Raw genomic sequence first — 19,455 nt, 5'->3', positions numbered from 1 at the left:
ATCCTGTGCCAACAGCACTGAAGGCAAAGGACACAAGCTAAGCCTATTAAGTCATTTAATAAAGGTGGACGGAACCATCTCTGACCTTCAGCTCATAATCCCCCTGATTTACCGGAATAATCAGGGAGCCTTAAATCCTTCAGCCGCTCTCACATGACCGGCTGAGGGTTGATCACAAACACAGGAATCACATGAATTCCGACCTGCTTTCAATAGTGCCAGGAGTTTTTAAATGGAAAATATCAGCTACTTTAGTCATTTCAGGGCCTGTTTATGAACAGGAACATAAAAACATAAAGGGGTGGAATGTGGGGATTTATAGGAATCTGACTTGGAATTAGACGGCGCTGCAGCCGCAGTTCGGTAGGTTGGAGTTACTTACTGGATCATACTAATGTAGGTCTCCACATTCATCATGTCACCATCCCTCCAGTCATTCTTGAAGCCCAGCACCAGGGTGTTGGGCTTCAGACGGCCAAGCCCCGTAGCCTGAACACAAAATGACACTCCTAAGAAGTTCAACCTTTCCTTGATAGGGAGCCACCTTGAGGTCACTTCCTAATGTTGTGGACTAGTTTGCTTCAGGAGGGAACCTACCTGGAGAAGGTACTGGGTGCCTTGCTTCAGGTCCTCTGCAAACACTGGAGTATAGAAGGCCTTGCACTCATGCTTGAGCAGCCAGCGCTGGTACCGGGCCTGGTCTGTGGCCAGCTCTTTATAGTTGGGCCTTCGGTAACCCTGTGGTGAGGTCACAGACACACACAGACACACACACACAAAGTTGAATATGCATTAACCTTGAGCACATCCAGTAAAACTGTGTCCCGCTGGCCAGGATACACTTGTTTTTGAAGCCTGGATCAGGCTGAATCCCAGCGGCTGGGAGGTGCTTTGGCTGCAGCCATCAGCTGGACAACAAGCTGCATTTGTCAACCACTTAATGAAGATGTTGCAGAGCCACTCGCTAAGGGACTCAGACACAGTTAATGCACCTGATCCATGAGCCCACAGAGTTTAGGTGAGTCCCACAGCTGCTGGGTAATGTAATTAGATATGGTTTATTCTGCTCTTCAGAGTGATAATGTGATAATTACAGAGGAAACAGGAGTATCTGCTCACCATGCGAACGTGCCCACAGATCATCAGGCCAACATTTTTTGTAAAGCTGTGAACCAGGTCCAGGAGAGCCGGCCGAGAGTTGGGGTAACCAGTCATCACCAGACACTGAGGTCTACAGAGACACACACCCAGAAGAAAACAGCAGTGTTTAAAGCAGCCATCCATTCCACATCTGAACACACACTCTAGTGGATAACGACTGGCTTTGCTGCACCGGGTCCAAACTTCTCTGGTGCTGCAGCCACCTCACCTCTTCCCGCATGTCACTAATGACCCCCCCACATGCTAAATAATAGCTGAACCTTTTCTCCTGAGAACAGGTGCAACAGCTGCATGTGGAAAGTAGTGGACTATGTCAAATACACTACAAGACTTATTGGAGGCAGTGAGAGGAAAGACATCCTGGAGACACCATCTGATGGCCTTTAATGTTCTGCCTCGGTTGCTGCCAAAGCATCACTGTCGCTAACACCAGCTGAAGAACACCCCTGCTGGCTACACGTGGATGAAGAGGACAAACGTGTCGAAATGATTTTTCTCTGGTTGTACCCGTCAGATATTCCTAAAATGCACGACCCTCCAAAGTGAGAGATGAGACTGATATCTGGTCTGATCCCCCTGATGACATCATTTTTAATATTCCAAATAAACTCTCGGCATATTTAGCATTTAAGGCCTATTTGTAAGAGTTCATATCTCTTGTTTTATATCAGACATACCTGAAGTTCTTGATGTGGTCCTCCACTCCGCTGAGGCGCAGAGTATGGGTCAAAGCCTGGTGGTAGGTCAGGGCCTGGGTGGATGAGCCCCAGTTCACATCTGGACCAGAGAGGACACATGCAGTCAGAGAGCGCGCAGACAGCGAGCGTGTCGCACGCTTTGTCCTGCTGGGACAAAAATCCTTTGACCCATGCGGTGTCACGGTTATTGAGACCTTGTGTGGGGGAGTGTGCACGTGTGTGTGTGTGTGTGTGTGGGTGAGGGGGGGGGGGGGGGGCTATGTGTCAAAGAGAGTGTGCATACAGGTGTTTGTGCAGAGCTGCAAGGACAGCAGGACTGTTTGAAAAGGTGCAATGAACTGGGTCCAACAGCACGACAGCTCAACATCAGACACCAACGCTGAGCACATAAACCCACGACGGCTTCATGGTTCTGGGACACTGCAAACATTTCTAGTTGTTCTCTTAGTGCCCTGTAATTCTTCACAATGAAGCACAATAGGAGTCTGGTAGAAAGGCGAGACAGCATCCTGCTGGATTCACTCACCTGGTTTCTTGTAGCTGACATAGATATAAAGTCCCAGGACGATGACATTGGTCAGGAGAGCCGCCCACCAGTTAATGACAAACATCACCACGCAGCACAGGATAGCTCCCGCCAGAGAGACCCACATGTTGTAGTATTTGAAGCTGGGGCGCCATCCTAACGTCACCAATGACAACAGACAGCAACACATGAGAGCTGGACAAACAGGTGGTTCACGTGATACGGAGGTGATGACAACGTTTGCCATATTAATGAGCTGTACAGTTGTGGAATTAATGTTGGAATCTGAACTGGAATTTTAGAGAATCCACGGTTATCTTCACGCTTGTCACATGTCCCATGACATGGTTTTAAAAATGGTGGAAAAAGCATGAATCAAGTTATCGTTGGATAAGTGTGGGGTTAAAAATAAAAATGGGAGTTAGCACTTAGACAAGAGAGCGGATCATTACAGCCAGTACTAGTTACTGTATTTATTTATCACAGAAACTAGACTAATGGGATTTTAGTGAGAGTTTACACAGTGTATGAACACAAACAGGACATAAAGGGTACATTGATGGTCTGCCCCCTGAAGGGAGAGATTGAGTTCAGAATGCAAAAGGTTTCAAATGTTTGGAACGTTTGCTAACGTCTGTGTTAGCTTTACGTCATGTACCATTTAAGTCCATGTAATTACACGGCCTGCTGGGAGCAATTAGAGACAGATAAGAGTCTGACGGAATCTGTACCTGGTGTTCTGCTAGAGCTTTGGTATCGAGGGGGGAAAAAAGCACAGAACTCAACATAATGAAGTGACATACACTCATTACATCTCAATCTCCATCTGAAATATCAGAGAAAGCCCACATGATGTTTCTCGTCTTTGGACTCATTCGGCCTCGGGAAATGATATTTCAACAAATTTCAGCTTGAGAGATGGATCCACGAGTAACCTTCCAGTGTCCTTTAGCTTGGTATGATCTCTGCTCCCACCACCCTTCCCCTCATATCACACTACGTAGTTTAGTCAGAAACGGACCAAATACATGAGTAATGTCACATTCTAATGTAGGAATTCATGCCGATGTGTCTGAAGCTCATATCGATTCCAAAGATGAGAATGATGAGGAGATAATCATACAGCTTTGTGTATTAGAGACGCATCATTCACTTTTAGATCAATCATCAACAATAGCCCTCAGGTCAGGAAGCTGTCAGTATGGGTTCCACTAAATCAGGACATATTTGCAGCGTTACCATCAACTTAAGCGTTTTTAAAGTTGGACAGTGAAAATGAGAGACATCACATTACGTAGCCCGATTCCGTCATTGATCCCATGTTAAAAAAATATCAAATACACAGGTAACAACACCATAGATCAATTTCAACTTTCCCCTCCATTATGTAACCAATGAATCCCAAAGCTTAAATCAAGATTTCTCATGGAGGCCTAGATCTGCGCATGCATCACCAGGAATTCTTATTGGCAGCATGAACCAACATTACCCAATTACAAACACTTGGATCCACAATGTTATGCCAGTAATCAACAGGCTCACTGTGGATCTATAGTAAAGTTGGTTTAGCTAACCAAGAAGCAAAGCAGCTGTATGGAAACCAGTGAGGGCCACTGCTCCATGTGGGCGGGGGCTCTCAACAAGCCTGCTGCTTCATCACGTCAGGGCAGAGATCTTACCTGGCGACTTGGCCAGTGACGCATGAAACACAGAGAAGTTGATCAAGGCGTAGGAGGCCAAGAAGAAGTTGGAGATGATGGGGGCGATGATGTTCAACTGCGCTGCAAGAATAAGGCAGCAGACCATCAAATCTGGGCGTTCTCCACAACCTGCTGTGTGATCTACGGTTCTAAACGACACAAAAGCTCAAAAATGCCTCAACAGCAGAAATAACAGGCGTGCCTGCTGTCCTACCAATGAGGATGAAGGCAAGAGCGATCCCAAAGGTCAGGATGTAGCCTCTGAGGGGTTCATTGTTCTTTCCATAACCCTTTGCAAAGATGCCCAGACCAGGGTAGATGTTGTCCTTGCATAGAGCCTGTGGGGACATGACAACACAACGGCCGTCTTCATAGATGCAACAACAAGGCTCACGTCACACAATACTGATGTGAGGTGGCGCTGATCATGGCCTTGGTGGTCTCACCTGAAAAACCTTGGGTGCGCTGACTAATGAGGCCAGAGCGGAGGACAGAGTGGCAGAAAAGATTCCAGCAGTGATGACTGGACCAAATCCTGAAACCATGCTCATCACCTAACAAACACACGAGCGTCAGCTCAGGTCGGACCAACCAAACCTTTCTTCCTCACGCAGCTGCTTCATACCTGGAAATCATGAAGGAGTCCGTACTTGCAGTCAGCCGCAGGATTCTTGCAGCTGGAGAAGTCGAAGCCAAATTTGCAGGCAGCATCGGTGCAGTTGGCTACGAACTGGGAGCTGACTGTGCTGTTTATATTTCCAGTGGCCTCCCTCACGATGCAGGATCCTGGTGTGGACATTATGTTATGACGCAGATCAAAATAGAATAAAAGGAATTATTAGACACGAGCCATTCCGGCACCTGTTGAAACGGCAACACCCAGGTACACGATGCCTGTGATCAGTATGGCCAGCAGGGTTCCTCTGGGAATGGCCAACTGGGGGTCCTGCAACAAACATCAGCACAGATGAGGAACCTCATCTTAAACTGGACTTTTCAATAACATCCTGTATGGTTATACACATAAGACCTGTAGGAGTGACCAGTTCAGACTTGACATCGAAGCGACCTCAAATTGTCCCTCGTGGTGAAGAACTTCAGATTTAACAGCGATTCAAGTGGTTTTTACTGACAATCTGTACTAAGAGCTATATTATGTAAAACTAAGACTTAAGCACACATATCCAGGTCAACCAGGAACAATTTAAAATCGCTTCAACCACAAGAGATGCCGGCCAGCGAGCAAACAAGTGGGTACGTTCGCTAGCTGATCCGGACCTTGCCTGGAAGACGGACTAACGCACATCAATTAAATTAAGATCACTGCAATTCAAGTTGCAGTGAAACAAACCCTTGTAAAGCGATCACATTTGTTTAAGGCCCTCGCTACTAAAAACTTACAGCCAGATCTCCTGAGATGTTGGCTCCAGCCAGGATACCAGTGGCTGCAGGAAAGAAGATGGCAAAGACCGAGAAGAACGTTTGTCCTCGGAAATCCGGACCCATGTTTTCCCACAGGAGTGAACCTGAGAGAAGTGAAGAAGGCTGGGTGTGAAAAGACCAGACTGGGATTCAGGATCAGGATGTAGTACGGATGTGGCCGTACCATCATAACCAAAGAAGCCAAATGCCTTCTTGGATTCGACGGAAATGAAGGTTCCAATGAAGTAGTTGATGATGGCTGTGATCAGGACAATCAGCAGGAAAATTTGGGCCTGCACAGAAGGAAAAGAGTAGAGTGAGAACAGCAACCCCTCCGCGGTCCGAAACCGCTGATGCTTCTGCTTCATACTTTGGCCTCCCACTCCATTCCTGCCACAGAGATGCCCAGGAGAAGGATGACCGTGATGGTGCCGATGATTCGGATGTCGTTGATATTGTCCGTCATGATGGCATCTGCACCCTGCCAGAAACGAAAGGAACCGCACAACAATTCACATCGGCTCAGCCAGCAGAACCGGTTAACTGTGCTAAACAAAAGCCCGGACCGCCTGGTGAGTTTTTCTACCGAGTTCTACAGAGGTGGGAAGTAAGTGTGGACCTTGACCAAATAAGAGTCTTTCTAGTCCATCACTCAAGGGTGAAGCCTCAGAATATGGCTGAAGGACCTCAGCTGATGGTACGAGCAGCCAGCACCTCTGAGCACGGAGCTGGAAGTGGGTGGATGTTCCCATCTAACGGAGACTCGTTTAGTGATGCTTCTGAACAGGTCAGCTGAGGGTCAAGGTCCTTCTTTATCACAATCATTGTGTAGAATGACAGAGGAGGCTGACGGAAACCTTAACGCAATATTGACTTCTCCACATTACAGGTGACTCTCGGAATCACACCAAGTGTCGGGACATTATCCAGTCAACTAGCAAACAGTTAAAGCCCAGCACTGGTGACTAGACTAGACTAACAAATAATGGAACTGTAAGGCCCATGAAAGTGGCATCAGGCCCCCCACAGAGTCATCAGCTGCCGAAGACTTACAGCAAGAAGTTCCACGACTGTCTCAGCAAATCCCACCACATACATGGCGACAGCTACAGCGTTGGCGAAGGCAAATATCAGACCGATAGAGCCTCCAAACTCTGGACCCAAACTCCTGGAGATCAAGTAATAAGCTCCACCTGGAAGCAAAGAGGGAACGTTACACAAACGCTGGGGATACGGTCAAAATACAGGCCTTTCTTTCAACGTTTACAGCAGGCATGTCAACTTCAGTCCTCGAGGTCCACGATCCTGCCGGGTTTTCTATCCCACTGAATGCATTTTCAGCCTGGTGGGACAGAAAACCCGGCAGGATCGTGGCCCTCGAGGACTGGGTTTGACACATGTGGTTTACAGCGTGGACCATTAACTAATTCATCTGTAGAAAACGGTCGTCTACCTCCTCGTACAAATCCATTGGTTGCAATGGCAGACGTTGAGAGGCCGGTGATGGTCGTCACGACGGTCGCCATGAGAACAATCAGACAAGAAAGAGCTGTAAAAGGAAACACACCTCACATTTAGGTTCCGTGTACACAGATAAATGATGGCAGCCCAAACAATGACTCTGGAAATTTGGTTTAATAAAATGAGGTGAAATGTCGCACGATAAAGCCTCGCAGGAGGTTTGAGCGCCAGACCTCCAGGATGGTGATGTTCTCTCAGACGTTTGTACTTTAGGATACACAGACTTTGATTCATGCCACTGCAGCTCAGCACCAGGACAGGAATGGTAAAAGATCTGGGTGTCAATGGCAGAGCAATGGCATCTGTGCCAGCAGCTTTCTCTCTAAAATGAACACCTTTACTATTGGAGGATGCTTCAATATAGCATAGCCGTGCTTGGCTGGATTCACACATGCCCAGATGAAAAGAGCTGCTTTGGTCAGTGTTGTGCTGCCACGCAGAAAGCAGGAAGAGGCACTTTTACAGTTTACGCTTTTAAAGACTGCATCGGGGATTGTGACACTTTTCACTGAAGCCTTTTAAAGAGCTTCCTCTGATCACTGAAGTCTCAGTTCCTTTCTGAATCGGTGCCACAGTTGAGGGCTTCACTCACCAATTCCAGCCTGTCCAACGATCCAGGACATGCGGATGAAGAGCATCACACCCCAAATGTTCAACATACATCGGACCTGCAGGGAGGAAGCTCCTCTTAATCAATAAAGCATTTGCATCTCCTTTATCTCAACACTACTGGACACTTCTTATCAGCAGGCATCGCTACCAACATTCAGTCAACATCTGTCACGTTATAAATCAAGCAAACAGGCAGTAAACTGATGTAAATTTGAGACTTGTTCGTCCATTGTCATTAGGTTTTACTGCAGGACTACTGTGAACAAAGACTTGCTTGATTTATAAGCCTGTTAAAGTGGAACTAAAACACTTTTACTCTGCAGGAGGTGGACGTCATTTCCTGCCCTTTACTCAACAACCAATCAATTTTCTTTAATGTCCAGTGTTACTTCTGTGGTAAACAAACGGCTTTCGTCACCTGATAAAACTAAAACACAGATTTGTGCAAGGTTTATGTAAAAGAGGAAGTTAGGTCACCTCATGTCAAAACAAAGGCGGTTTGATGACTTGCAGACAAGTTGGAACAAGAAAAACATCTCTAAACCTCTGAGTGAGTTTCACCTCAGCGTCTGTTGAGGCTCAGATGAATGAGGAGAAACTGATTCTTTTAAGCACAGAACCAATGCTGCAAACTGTTGCGTTTACTGTTGCTGTGTAACTGTGACAGAGATAAACTCGGTAATACTTTGCTAGAATGCTGCAGCCTATTGTGATGATATGACTCGAGTTACGGCCAAAAGTTGTCATTTTTTTAGCTCTGGGCTGTCTGGGGTCCTGCTGCAGGGCCCGGGGATTTCTGAATCGGCCAATTAAAGCACGGAATCTAACTTTAACATGGAATATCGCAGAGTTTGACATAATTTGACTAAAATGCTGATTTCGTGTGAAGGCAGAGGACCTACGTCTCGACCTTTACCCGGCAGCTGCTTTGTAAATCGTGCCAGTGTTGTATTGACTGAGGCATTAAAGCGCAGCAGCGACCACGAGCAGCTTATATTTTAAACTACTTTAAAGCTCATAAGCAGTAATGTGAAGATTTACGTTGCAGCATTTCCTTATGAAGGTATTGAGAAGAAGGGTTGTGAACATTTTAGTCATTTAAAATTGAAAAACACTCTTTTTGGCAGGAAAATAAAGAGTAAAAGGTGGAAAAAAAGAATTCTCAAAAATTTCAAAGGTAAAAAATGGAATTTGGTAAAAAAAAAAAAAAAAAAAAAAAGAGAGAATTAGGGTAAAGGTGAATGGGATTTCATAGGGACCTAATGGAAGAGCAAAGGTGAGAGAACTTGTTGTGAAATGACGCACCAGAACCCCCTTTATCCATCCGAACTTGACCACTCCTTTGGACTCGGCCGATTCTTTGGCAGCAGCCTCCTCAGCCGGGGTCAGCTCCTCCCCGTTGGCAAAACCATCTTCAAATGGTTCCTAGAAACAAAAACCATTCCATTAGACCAGAATCAGAGTGCTGCAAGTATCATTCAAGGACCCTCACGAATGGAAAATTAGGAAAACCATAAAGCTGGAAGCCAAGGACTGTGATTTCAGACTAACGAGACACTGAGAGCATAATTAGGGGAGCTGAGAGGCTGCTGAGCATGAAGCAACAACCCGGACGACGTGTATTATTAGTACAGGAGTGGAAACACAGGAAGCGTCCCTGCTGTCCACAATGATGTGACGTAGGTGGACTTATTGTCAGCCTTCAGGGTCTTTGTCCAATTTGCATTCATGGTACCCATAAAAAGCTCTTGGTTGTAAACAGCACAGTCACGTTGATTTTCAGCATTCCAGGGGAAGCTGGGAATAAAAGGGTGTCCAACCCAACAACACTTAACGGCGAGGCGATGGAGGTCTCCGGCCTCAAAGCCATTAGTCTCCGTGACATTTGAAAGCTGAGTGACAACTGCTAATTAAGGCAAAGGTTTGCTTGTTCATGACGCGTACTCCATCATAGAGAGAGCATGCTTTTAATGCCAGGCCCTCTCATCTTTGTTCTTATATTCCTCTGAAAGGTTTCTGGTTTACGCTTTATTGCTGTGCACCACTGGCACCGTCTTTCACTTCCTGCCAACAACATTTCACCATGTTTCACCAGCATCAGCCATATTCTGCTTCTTTAAATTGTGACCGTTGTAGCAGCATATCAACAAATCAGCACTAAAGTCTTGGTAATTGAGGAAGCAGGGAGACATATATCATAAAAATGAACATGTCTCAGCACACGGGCGCTGCGCTGGGCGTCTCCATGATTGCCTGGGAGAGTGGCAGCAGAGTGCGGCTTTGGGGGGGAGGAAGAACAGGAGCATTGCTCAGCACGGAACCACCATCTGTCAACGTCTGTGTCCTCCGTGACTCATCCAGGCTGCTGTGAGTCAGCGGAGGACTCACCTGATTCTGGACGGCTTCTGTCAGACTGCGTCCACAGATCTACAGGAGGAGAGTCCCAATCCTGACCGTCAGCACGGATGTAAAAATGCAATCCCTTTATATTCCACACATTACCCTTCAGCACGGAGGTTATTTATGTCAGCATCGGTGTGTTTGTTGGTTTAACAAAAGAACTGCACATGAAACCTGAAAACAAAACCCAGTTTCTGCAATTGTGTATCATAATTCCAAAATAATTTTGACAGAAAACAGCTGGGCCGTGGGATGTAACTCTCTCAGTGTGACGTCAGGTCACGCAGCTCATGATGTTATATAACACCAAAGTTAATATCCGCTGAGCTTCTGTAGCATTTAGGACCTCAGGGTTGATTTGGCGGCTTCATTCATGGAACCAGATCGCCACCAAGCTTGATGTTCCTTTAATATGATCATTTCAGAGGCCAAGACAAATAAGCATAGACGACCCAACTGCTACTCAATGATGTATCATGAGGGTGATTTTGTAAGTAGTGCAAGAATAATAAGGCTATACTGCTAGCCAAAAACTAATAACAAGAGCAAGGGGCGACCCCAAAGGAGCTCAGGGTATTCTAGCAAACAACCGCAAAGAGGAGGACTCTCAAAACAACACAGGGTCAAATCTGAAGAGTAAAGCAGGGTATTCTTTATCTGTAGCCAGGGTACAGCTAACAGAGGTGGCCTCCACATTGTAGCGTGTATCCCACAAAGCAGCAATTGCAGCTTTAACTCAAGGCTTCGGCTGTTAAATGGACAGCAGCACTGCAGGGAACAGGGCACAGAACGAGTTAGGGAACATTATTTACGTGGCTGAAGCGGCACAAAGACCGGCTTTGTGCAACAATGGCAAAGCACGGCAGCGCACGCTGCAGCGAGTCCCTGCTCACAGAACAGTTAAACCACTGTGGCTGTTAGACGTCCCTATAATGAGAGGTTACCTGAAGGCAGTTTAGTGAAGTGACTGTAGGAAGTGTGCACGGCTATGCTGAAAACAGCATATCCTGCTCACCGATTCATAATCTGCCCCTGGGGACGTGCGACAACTGGCACAACACACTCCTTGACTTGAATGAGGCTGAAAACAGTCCGCTTCACTGTACACTGCAACGCACATTTGAAAAACACGTCACACTACATTCTCTCACTCTCACACGCACGCACGCACCCAGGCGCGCAGGCGGTGTTTATGCTCAAGCACTCACACTTATTGCCGCATACACGCGAGCAAAAATTAGAGTAACAACAAAATATCAGATTAGATCAGGAAGTTTTGAGACAGGAAGATGTTCTCAGGTTTCTGCCTGATGGCCATCAGTGAGCAAGAGACAAAGATGACTCTTGAGATCATTATTGTTTGGGGAATTCTCTCTGGGAAGTTCATTTTCAGCTGGAAAACTCTCCCAGAGTAGGATTCCCCGCTGCCCACAGAGGCGTGTTGACAGAACCAAAATGGCCCGGCCTCAGACTGCAGAGATTGATGTTTGGAATTGTGTCAAGTTACTATTTGATTCTTGGCATGAGCGTGAAAGAGGTGATGAGTGACGCACCTGCGAACAGCGAGGGCCTTGTTTGCTAGCAGCGGCGGCGGAGAATGGACGTTGCGAGCCCTTTCGCAACCATCATCGGGTTTCGGTGAACAGTGGCAATTTCACTTTTTACATAATATTTCTGTGTTGACTGAATCCACGTGAAACGGCCCTAAACATCGTGTTCTGTGGCGGCAACAGCCATAAACAGTCAGCACGCAGCGTAATTGAATAATCAAACTATTAACAGCTCGGCAGCAACAACCTCAACCAGGTTTAAGTGTCTGTAGAACTGGCTTTTTCAGTGTTCAGAACACAGTCTTTGTAATGCTGACGGTCCCCAGGAAGAGGAAAGAATCTTAAGCTTTACCTTGAACCATTTTACTTTTAGCTACATTATAAATCCGACCTGGATGAATGAGAATGTTCACAAACTTTAGCTGAATTATCACTCAGGGAGAGTGGAGCACCACACCTTAACATTTAAGTATACTGTATTTTATGTATATGTTATATACATATATATAAAACTTCCACAATCAGCACTGGTCACTTTGGTGTGATGGCCGCATGGACTCTTTCGTCCAACTCAGGATTCCCAGGGAGTGAGCTCAAACCTATTTTCCATTGAGCTCACAGTTAGCATCATGGAAAATTGGTTGACATCCTTTCACAAGGCGAGTGCCACATGTGTGCTGCTCTGCATGCAGGACACCCGACAGGACGTGTCCACAATCCAGTCAGTGTGCAGCTGTTTACAGAATCCAGTCATTGTTGGTGGCCCACTTTGGTAAACACGTCTGCAGAGCACATGTCGAGGGACACGGGAACCGACTTTAAGCCTTTCATCTGCCTTGATTGAAGCACCGCGTGCTACTTCTTTCAACTTTCCAAAGCTTTCCTCCTCTCGTGGCAGTTTCCGCTCTCATGGCGTTAGCTTTTGGGGAAAGAGATCTCAACAACCAGCTGTATATTTGAACTTGGCAGCAGCTAAGCTACCAGAATAATCCTAATATTAGCATCAACACACCGAGGAACCCCCATACATTGCCGTAGTTATTTTGAGAACTGTGTAAACACATTGAACAGTGTTAGATTTACTGCAACTGCATAACTCTTCTTTAGCAGTTTATAACGCGTTGATTTATTTATAGTCCTTATGAGACGCAAATACGGCACCAAATACGAGTCGGTAATTAAAATGTACAGAGTCCTGAATAGATTTCCTTGCTAATTTGGCTGGTTTTCCATGGGGCCAGTTTGTGTGTTAGCAATCAGGGCAGAGATAGCGCTGTTATCAACGTTCTCAGTTATCTGAACAGAAGAACTGTACTAGAATAGTGTGTAATATAAAGATAAATCATATAGTGACGAGTAACTGATATGGGTTTTTGTCTTTTGGTACGTTTGTTTTGCAGACTGAACTTCCACAAGTCTCCTCTCCTCTCCCGATACGATGAGGATAGAAGTGACGTAAAAATGATGCGGAACCTCTGAAGTGCAGTTGTGCCCTGCTGGAGGAGCACTGTGGATCCCTCCCAGTGGAACAGCACAGACCACAGGAAATGGCACTATGAAGGTCAGCGCTGTCGTGCTCCATGAAGGAAACCAAATTCCTCAGTTCTGAGAAAGCAGATGAGCTGCGTCTGCTATGACAAAATATTATTCTGACCTGACTTGGTTTATGACAATACATGCCAGAGCCTGTAGAAATACCTTTGATCTGTGTTTTGGAGAGATTTTCCAACACTTTCCAGAAGTCTGTTGCAAGTGATCCACAGCAAAGGTGGAGTCACTGAAACAGATCTGAACCTTCTCGGAGGTAAGAAGAACTGCTGAAAAGCTGTAATTTAATGTACAAAAGCAGATCAGGATAACGTGTGAAACCCTCAAAGCCAACTTGTTTTCACCCTTTGCCCCACATGCAGTCCTCTTCTGCTGCCCAGGTCTTCATTTTTCAGTAGAGACCCCCGGACGTGCAGATTTGAGACCTTTTATCATAATTGGAAGCCTTTTCTACATCAAACTGGTGGCTGACCATCTCCTCTCCTGGGGCCCTTGATCCTGCGTGTCACCTCCCTCGCACCGATTACCATTAGCCCACATTCAGCAGCTTTCAGGCCAATATTGAATTGATTGGTTAGTGCAAACCGTCAGTGACTTGTGAGCACACACAGTTTCCAACTGCATAGCGACCAGCTTCCACCAGCACGAAGACGCTGAAATGGTTTAACAGTGGTAAATGGTTTAACCATTTAGTTTAACAGAAGGAGCTGTTTCAGTTATTTCACATATATAGCCACTCCATTTGCTATACGCTAACAGGGCCATAATCTTTTCTTTTTTAAAGTGCTTTATTAACAACAATATACAGAACATTGTTCAGTCCTGTGACAGAAGCACGACTAGCTTCCAATTATGGGGGGGAAACGCGGCTCTGCCGGCTCTAGTTGACGCAGGCGCCGCTGACAGTAGCTCATTAGCCGCCTTCCAACTTCACACTAAACTTTCGAATGCTCATCACCTTCTTCCTTTGTGGCGGTAAATCCAAAACTAACGACCGGGAAGTGATGTACCTAGCCCGTTCCACCGCTAACCGTCTCTGCCGTTGGGAGAAGGATGTTCCGCCGATGTCGACCTTGCTGCGGCTCCTCCTCGAGTCCCGGCGCTCCCCTCCGCTATCATACCAAGCCCTCTAGATACCAAGAGGGCCGCCCATTCATCACCCAGAGTACACACTGAAAAAGTTTTTGGACGTAAGGGTTACTTCCTGGTTATGCGGCCCACTATGTGCAGTAGCGTCAACTAGATTGGATGCGCATCAACGAGGGAACGCTATACGTCCATAGATTGTGCAAAAGCTCAACCAGTTCTGGAGCACGCTGACCTTAGATCTTCAAAGTACAAAAGTTAGGGGGCCTTTAATAACCAAGCTACTACCGCCCTTGTTTAACCGCTATTTAAAACTGTATCTTAACCTTATAGCCATATACCTACAACTAAAATACATGTACTCACCTGTGTGAATAACTTAGATAATCTTGAGCCGTTTCCTGCCCAATCTCAACTGATCAAGAAACATATAAAACCCATTCGAGTTGTTGATCCTTCCTCATCCCGGATCCCATCAGCCACATCCATCCAATCCTTCCTGTCAGCACCTTGATTCTCTAACCAGAATCAAAGTCCATAATCTACGGCCTCATCCAGAAAACCTCAAGTCTTCTTCTCAAATATGGACAAAACCAATAGTATTAGCAGATTCATGGGTCTTCATGACTACATTTACACATGCAACAAGTCCCCAATAAATGTGAGGCAAACCCACAAAATCAGAGAATCTTGAGTACAAAAGAGCACATCTTTGTGTCACATATGAAGTTACTGTATTTCTTTAATTTCCCTCCTTCCATCCTCCATCTTAAAGCGTGCTCGCTCTTGAGAATCAATCGAAAGTGCAACATTCGTAATCGTACGGAGCCCCGACATCAGTCAGAACTCTGGGTTGTGTGTTTCTCCTCCAGATGAGCGGCGTGTAAAGGCTTTGATGACGATATGACACAAGAAACAAAAGAGCACATGTTCTACTGTTGACTCGCTCTCTACTTCCTGTTCAAAAGTTGGTGGTTACAGGCATTTAGATATAGGAAATTATGTCAGATCCGCCCATTTATGGGAAAAAGTACAGATTCTTTGTTTTAACATCTTCACACAGCAGTTAGCAGAACCGAACTCCACTGAAGGTAATCCAGGGTTAATAGATACCACCACCTCTACTCTGTGGTTTACCCCTAAATAAAAAACCTGCGTAAAACATTACGAAATCATGCTTTTATACTATGTACAAGTTCTCCTTCAACAAAGAGCTTTCTGTGTCGCTTGGTTTCTTCATTAGTATTATTTTGGAAAAAACTAGTGGAGCCATTTGAGGGAGACTCAATGAAAATACTGGGAACAAGGAAGGGAACAACCCATTAAATCTTGTCGTTGATCCAGGATTTTCATTTAAGCAGACTGCAGTTGTAAATGCTCCCAGTTAGGAAAGGAAGCTTAAAAGCTGGGCTGTAAGTGAAAGGCTGTATTGTCAGACAGCTACCAGAACACACCAAGATCAGCTGAAAACGGACTCCCTTGTCGCAATACTCCGTTTAGGTTAAATGAAGATGGAAAACTCCCACACGCTCCCAGTTTAACTGGTGTAGCAGGAGGGGACGAGGTGGTGCTATTTTTGACACAAGGTCGCATGCACTGCATTGAGATGTTAGGAGGAGGAAGTCGGGCCCTTGGCAACACACGGAGTTACAACAGCTGGAAGGCCATCAAAGGCTGAGGCTTATCCCCTGGACAACGGCCATGCCAGAATCCCAGGGTGTCCTTCATTTCCTGTTTCTGTGTACAATCTGTGCCGCAAACAAAGGGGACGGGTAGCAGCGGAGGAAATCAAACAGGAGGTTCCAACCTCAGCTGTCAGGAGATAACATCCCAGCGTCTCGCAGGACTTACGTCCGACTGACTCACAGGTGTTCAGCGGCTCGTGGGGCCCTCTACAGAAGTTTTTAAAACTCTGACAGGGTTTTAAAAACACCAAAAAAGACAGACGAAGCCCTCATCGGCGGTCCTGATACCACCACCCGCACCATTAACCTTGCACTGATACGTGTGGCGTCCCTGATACCGATACAGTCCAGCAACATTATGGGCTCCAATGCTTTATCATCTCAACAGTCTGCCTATAATTCTGAGGACCTCTGCGTTTACAGGAAGTGGACATTCTGATCCCGTCCAACTCAATCATCAAACCTGTCCCTTTGGGCTCAGTGCTGTCACAGCTGGGGAGGACAGGAGCCACTCAGTTTAATTTGCTGTTGACACAACCCCCCCTTGCTTTAAAACACTAACATTTTGTCTGACGTTCATCATATGACGTCACGTGTAAAAGTCATCCTTGCCGGCCACCCGTTGGTTGAAAACCTGCTGCCTGTCAGACAAGCTGGTCTCACACGTGCGGGTTTGTGTTGCAGTTATCACGAACAACACACCACATCTCCTTTCATACACACGGATGTGCTTCCGTGCAGGGGGTGGCATCAATATTTAACTACAATGCATTCATGCCCGGCCGCTCGGGCTCAAATAGATCTGCACCGTCATCTAGACTGCCGCGCTGCCGGGAGCTGAAACATGCGTAGGGTTTAAACACCGCCCTGTTGGTGAGCATGTTCTTCGCATGTCGATAACGCTCACCACCACCGACGTGGAGAATGCAGGAAAACGCAGCAGATCCGTGCCGGCTGCGCTGCCCTGAATGTCTCATCGATCGGGGTAAAACAGCCCACGGGCAGCAGTCGATCAGTGCAGCGGAATTTCCGTTCCACAATCTGATCTGGGAGCACAGCACAAGGAGCTCTTCTCTGTTGGACCTGACATGGGGAAGGTCACCATGACCTTGGGGGGGGGGGGGGGGGGGGTCTTTATTATAAGCCAGAAGTTAATTAAAGTGTGGTGCTGCAGATCTGCTACCAGACATAATTTTGTGGTGATGATGGTCTCCAGGCCAACGACTGGTCCTGTAATAAAAGAGAGGACGCTAGAAAGCACAACGGCTGCTCTCTTTTAACAAAATTATCCCCAATAATATGAAGCCACCTTTCATCACCTCTGATGTCTCGATATGGGGCCACGTTTACAGAAATGTGTGTGTGGGGGGGGGGCATTTTTCATTTTCTGCTCATGTGGAATAATAAAAGCTTTCAGGGTCCAGCAGCAGCAAATACCTCAGTTTTAAAAGGACAGTTTAATGTTTTATACAATATAATTGGTTCCAGCTACAGGGTCAATGTGGAGGTTACGCAACACTGTGGGCGTTTCAATTACCCTGATTCCAGTGACGTGCCTCATCCAATGAGCAAGGCATCATTTCCTTTGCATTCACTTTAGCCGGAATGATTATTTTGAAGGGTGGATCCACTCTCTTCCTCATTCCTCTCAGCACCATCTCTTAACCAGCCCGACAGACGTGATGACTCCTGATAAATCTGGTTGAATGAGTCGTAGGATTCCCACAAAAACGTTAACAATCCACATGGTTCTTCAGCACAGTGAGCTATAGGTTATTAGGAGTCAGTGGAACTGGGAATAAATCATTTAGTAGGTTCATGTTCCTTTAAAGAGTGGGAACAATTCCTTCTATTTGTTTTGCTATTAGCCGCATTAGCTGTTTGCTCTCTTGGTCAAACACTCGAACAGCCTTATGGGTTCGCTGGTTACTTCATTTAGGTTAACAACAAACGAACACATGCAGACAAGAATTAATGTTTGGGAAGAATAATGACACACTAGTTGGCTTTGGAGTTTAGCAACTTTTGACAACACTAATGACCCCGACCAGCCAAGGGAAAATGTAACCTTTTATATACACACACAAGGTCAGCGCTGGAAGACGGTACTGTTGGTTTTGTAGACAGAACCGGAATATTAACACATGATGTCTGTTACAAACCTGGGGATCATTTTCATGCTCAATTATTTTAACACCTTGTCATTCAAACTCGGGTAAATAAAAGAAAACGAGATAAACCTGAATTCAGGTCAGCATCGGTATTAGAACCAAATGAGGCTCTAATAAACGTTGGTTCTATGGATGAACCATCACAGGCTGGACTGTTAAACCACCAAATGTGCTGGAGAAGATTTAACCCTGAAGTATATGTACATCACGTGAAAAGACATTAATAAAGCTTTAAAGGGTCTCTTGCCCACCTGGTCCAGAATGTGAGGGGACAACACATGTCCCTCCACCAGCACATGTGCACACCGACTCGATCAACATGCTGGAGCCTTCCACCCCCCCACCCCCCCAGAGCTCACACGTGAGGAACCCCTGCTGTTCTGCAGTGTTCTAAACGGTGATTTACGGTAGCCCTGCTCTCAGACATGTGTGGCGCCTACCTTGTCCAGCTCGTCGTGCAGCTCGGAAAGGGTGGGTCTGATCAGCTTCTCCCCCAGCGGTGCTGCTGTCTGGCGGTAGAAGTCGATGTTGGGCACCGCATCGATCGTGTTGTGGCCAAAAGTCCTCAGGTAGTAGGTGTTGGTGTGGGTGTCATAGTGGTAGTGATGCTGGCCTCCGGTGGAAGAATGAAGGCTAGTTTCGCTCATCACCGTGTCCCCGTTCTGGATCCCCTCAGCCGGCGGTGCCTCTGGGGAGGCCGCGGACCCCGCTCCACGGGGATCCGCGAAGTTTACCACCCGGAATCGGCCCTTCGCTTCTTCGCCATCGGGAGCGCTTGATTTGTCGCTGGATGGGACAGTCGTGGAGACGTCGGAACTCGGAGACTTGTCTTCCGCGGCGCCGGCTGACTCCGCCACAAGATCCACCTGGAATCGACTCTGGCTCGGCGTTGGACCCGGCGGCCTCAGCCCCGTATCCGCCGTTAGAAAATCATTCTCCGCCGTGGCGTCCTCCGGTGGAGCGGAAGGCGCTGAGGATGGCGATGACATGGCACAGAAATACAAGTGAGCGGATAGCTGGAGGGGGTCAAAGCCACTCTGGAGCGACGCGGTGCCCGGGAGCGAGAGTCCTGTGACCGAAGCACGACTAGCTTCCAATTATGGGGGGAAACGCGGCTCTGCCGGCTCTAGTTGACGCAGGCGCCGCTGACAGTAGCTCGTTAGCCGCCTTCCAACTTCACACTCTAAACTTTCGAACGCTCGTCTCCTTCTTCCTTCGCGGCGGTAAATCCAAAACTAACGACTGGGAAGTGATGTACCTAGCCCGTTCCACCGCTAACCGTCTCTGCCGTTGGGAGAAGGATGTTCCGCCGATGTCGACCTTGCTGCGGCTCCTCCTCGAGTCCCGGCGCTCCCCTCCGCTATTATACACACAC

At 46.8% G+C, this 19,455-nt stretch overlaps 1 protein-coding gene across 2 annotated transcripts in view; it reads right to left on the bottom strand.

The window, feature by feature from the left end:
• Positions 1-19,455, bottom strand: part of slc12a2 (solute carrier family 12 member 2) — a 26,959-nt gene extending 7,504 nt beyond the window's left edge. The window contains exons 1-18 of one of the 2 annotated variants that reach the window (XM_057017946.1): positions 18,521-19,455; positions 8,946-9,065; positions 7,621-7,696; positions 6,961-7,056; positions 6,561-6,700; positions 5,878-5,988; positions 5,692-5,800; positions 5,487-5,611; positions 4,947-5,031; positions 4,711-4,871; positions 4,532-4,639; positions 4,300-4,423; positions 4,065-4,166; positions 2,386-2,541; positions 1,839-1,938; positions 1,120-1,231; positions 598-738; positions 383-489 (exon numbers count right to left, since the gene is read on the bottom strand). In XM_057017946.1, the coding sequence (XP_056873926.1) occupies positions 383-489; positions 598-738; positions 1,120-1,231; positions 1,839-1,938; positions 2,386-2,541; positions 4,065-4,166; positions 4,300-4,423; positions 4,532-4,639; positions 4,711-4,871; positions 4,947-5,031; positions 5,487-5,611; positions 5,692-5,800; positions 5,878-5,988; positions 6,561-6,700; positions 6,961-7,056; positions 7,621-7,696; positions 8,946-9,065; positions 18,521-19,069 (2,522 nt within the window). In that variant the 5' untranslated portion in view covers positions 19,070-19,455. The remainder of the gene's footprint in view (positions 1-382; positions 490-597; positions 739-1,119; positions 1,232-1,838; positions 1,939-2,385; positions 2,542-4,064; positions 4,167-4,299; positions 4,424-4,531; positions 4,640-4,710; positions 4,872-4,946; positions 5,032-5,486; positions 5,612-5,691; positions 5,801-5,877; positions 5,989-6,560; positions 6,701-6,960; positions 7,057-7,620; positions 7,697-8,945; positions 9,066-18,520) is intronic. The other variant, XM_057017945.1, reaches the window with a different exon arrangement.

The sequence above is a fragment of the Takifugu flavidus genome, chromosome 20 (genome assembly GCF_003711565.1).
Source record: "Takifugu flavidus isolate HTHZ2018 chromosome 20, ASM371156v2, whole genome shotgun sequence".
Taxonomy (NCBI): domain Eukaryota; kingdom Metazoa; phylum Chordata; class Actinopteri; order Tetraodontiformes; family Tetraodontidae; genus Takifugu; species Takifugu flavidus.
This window is presented reverse-complemented; position numbering and strand designations above follow the sequence as displayed.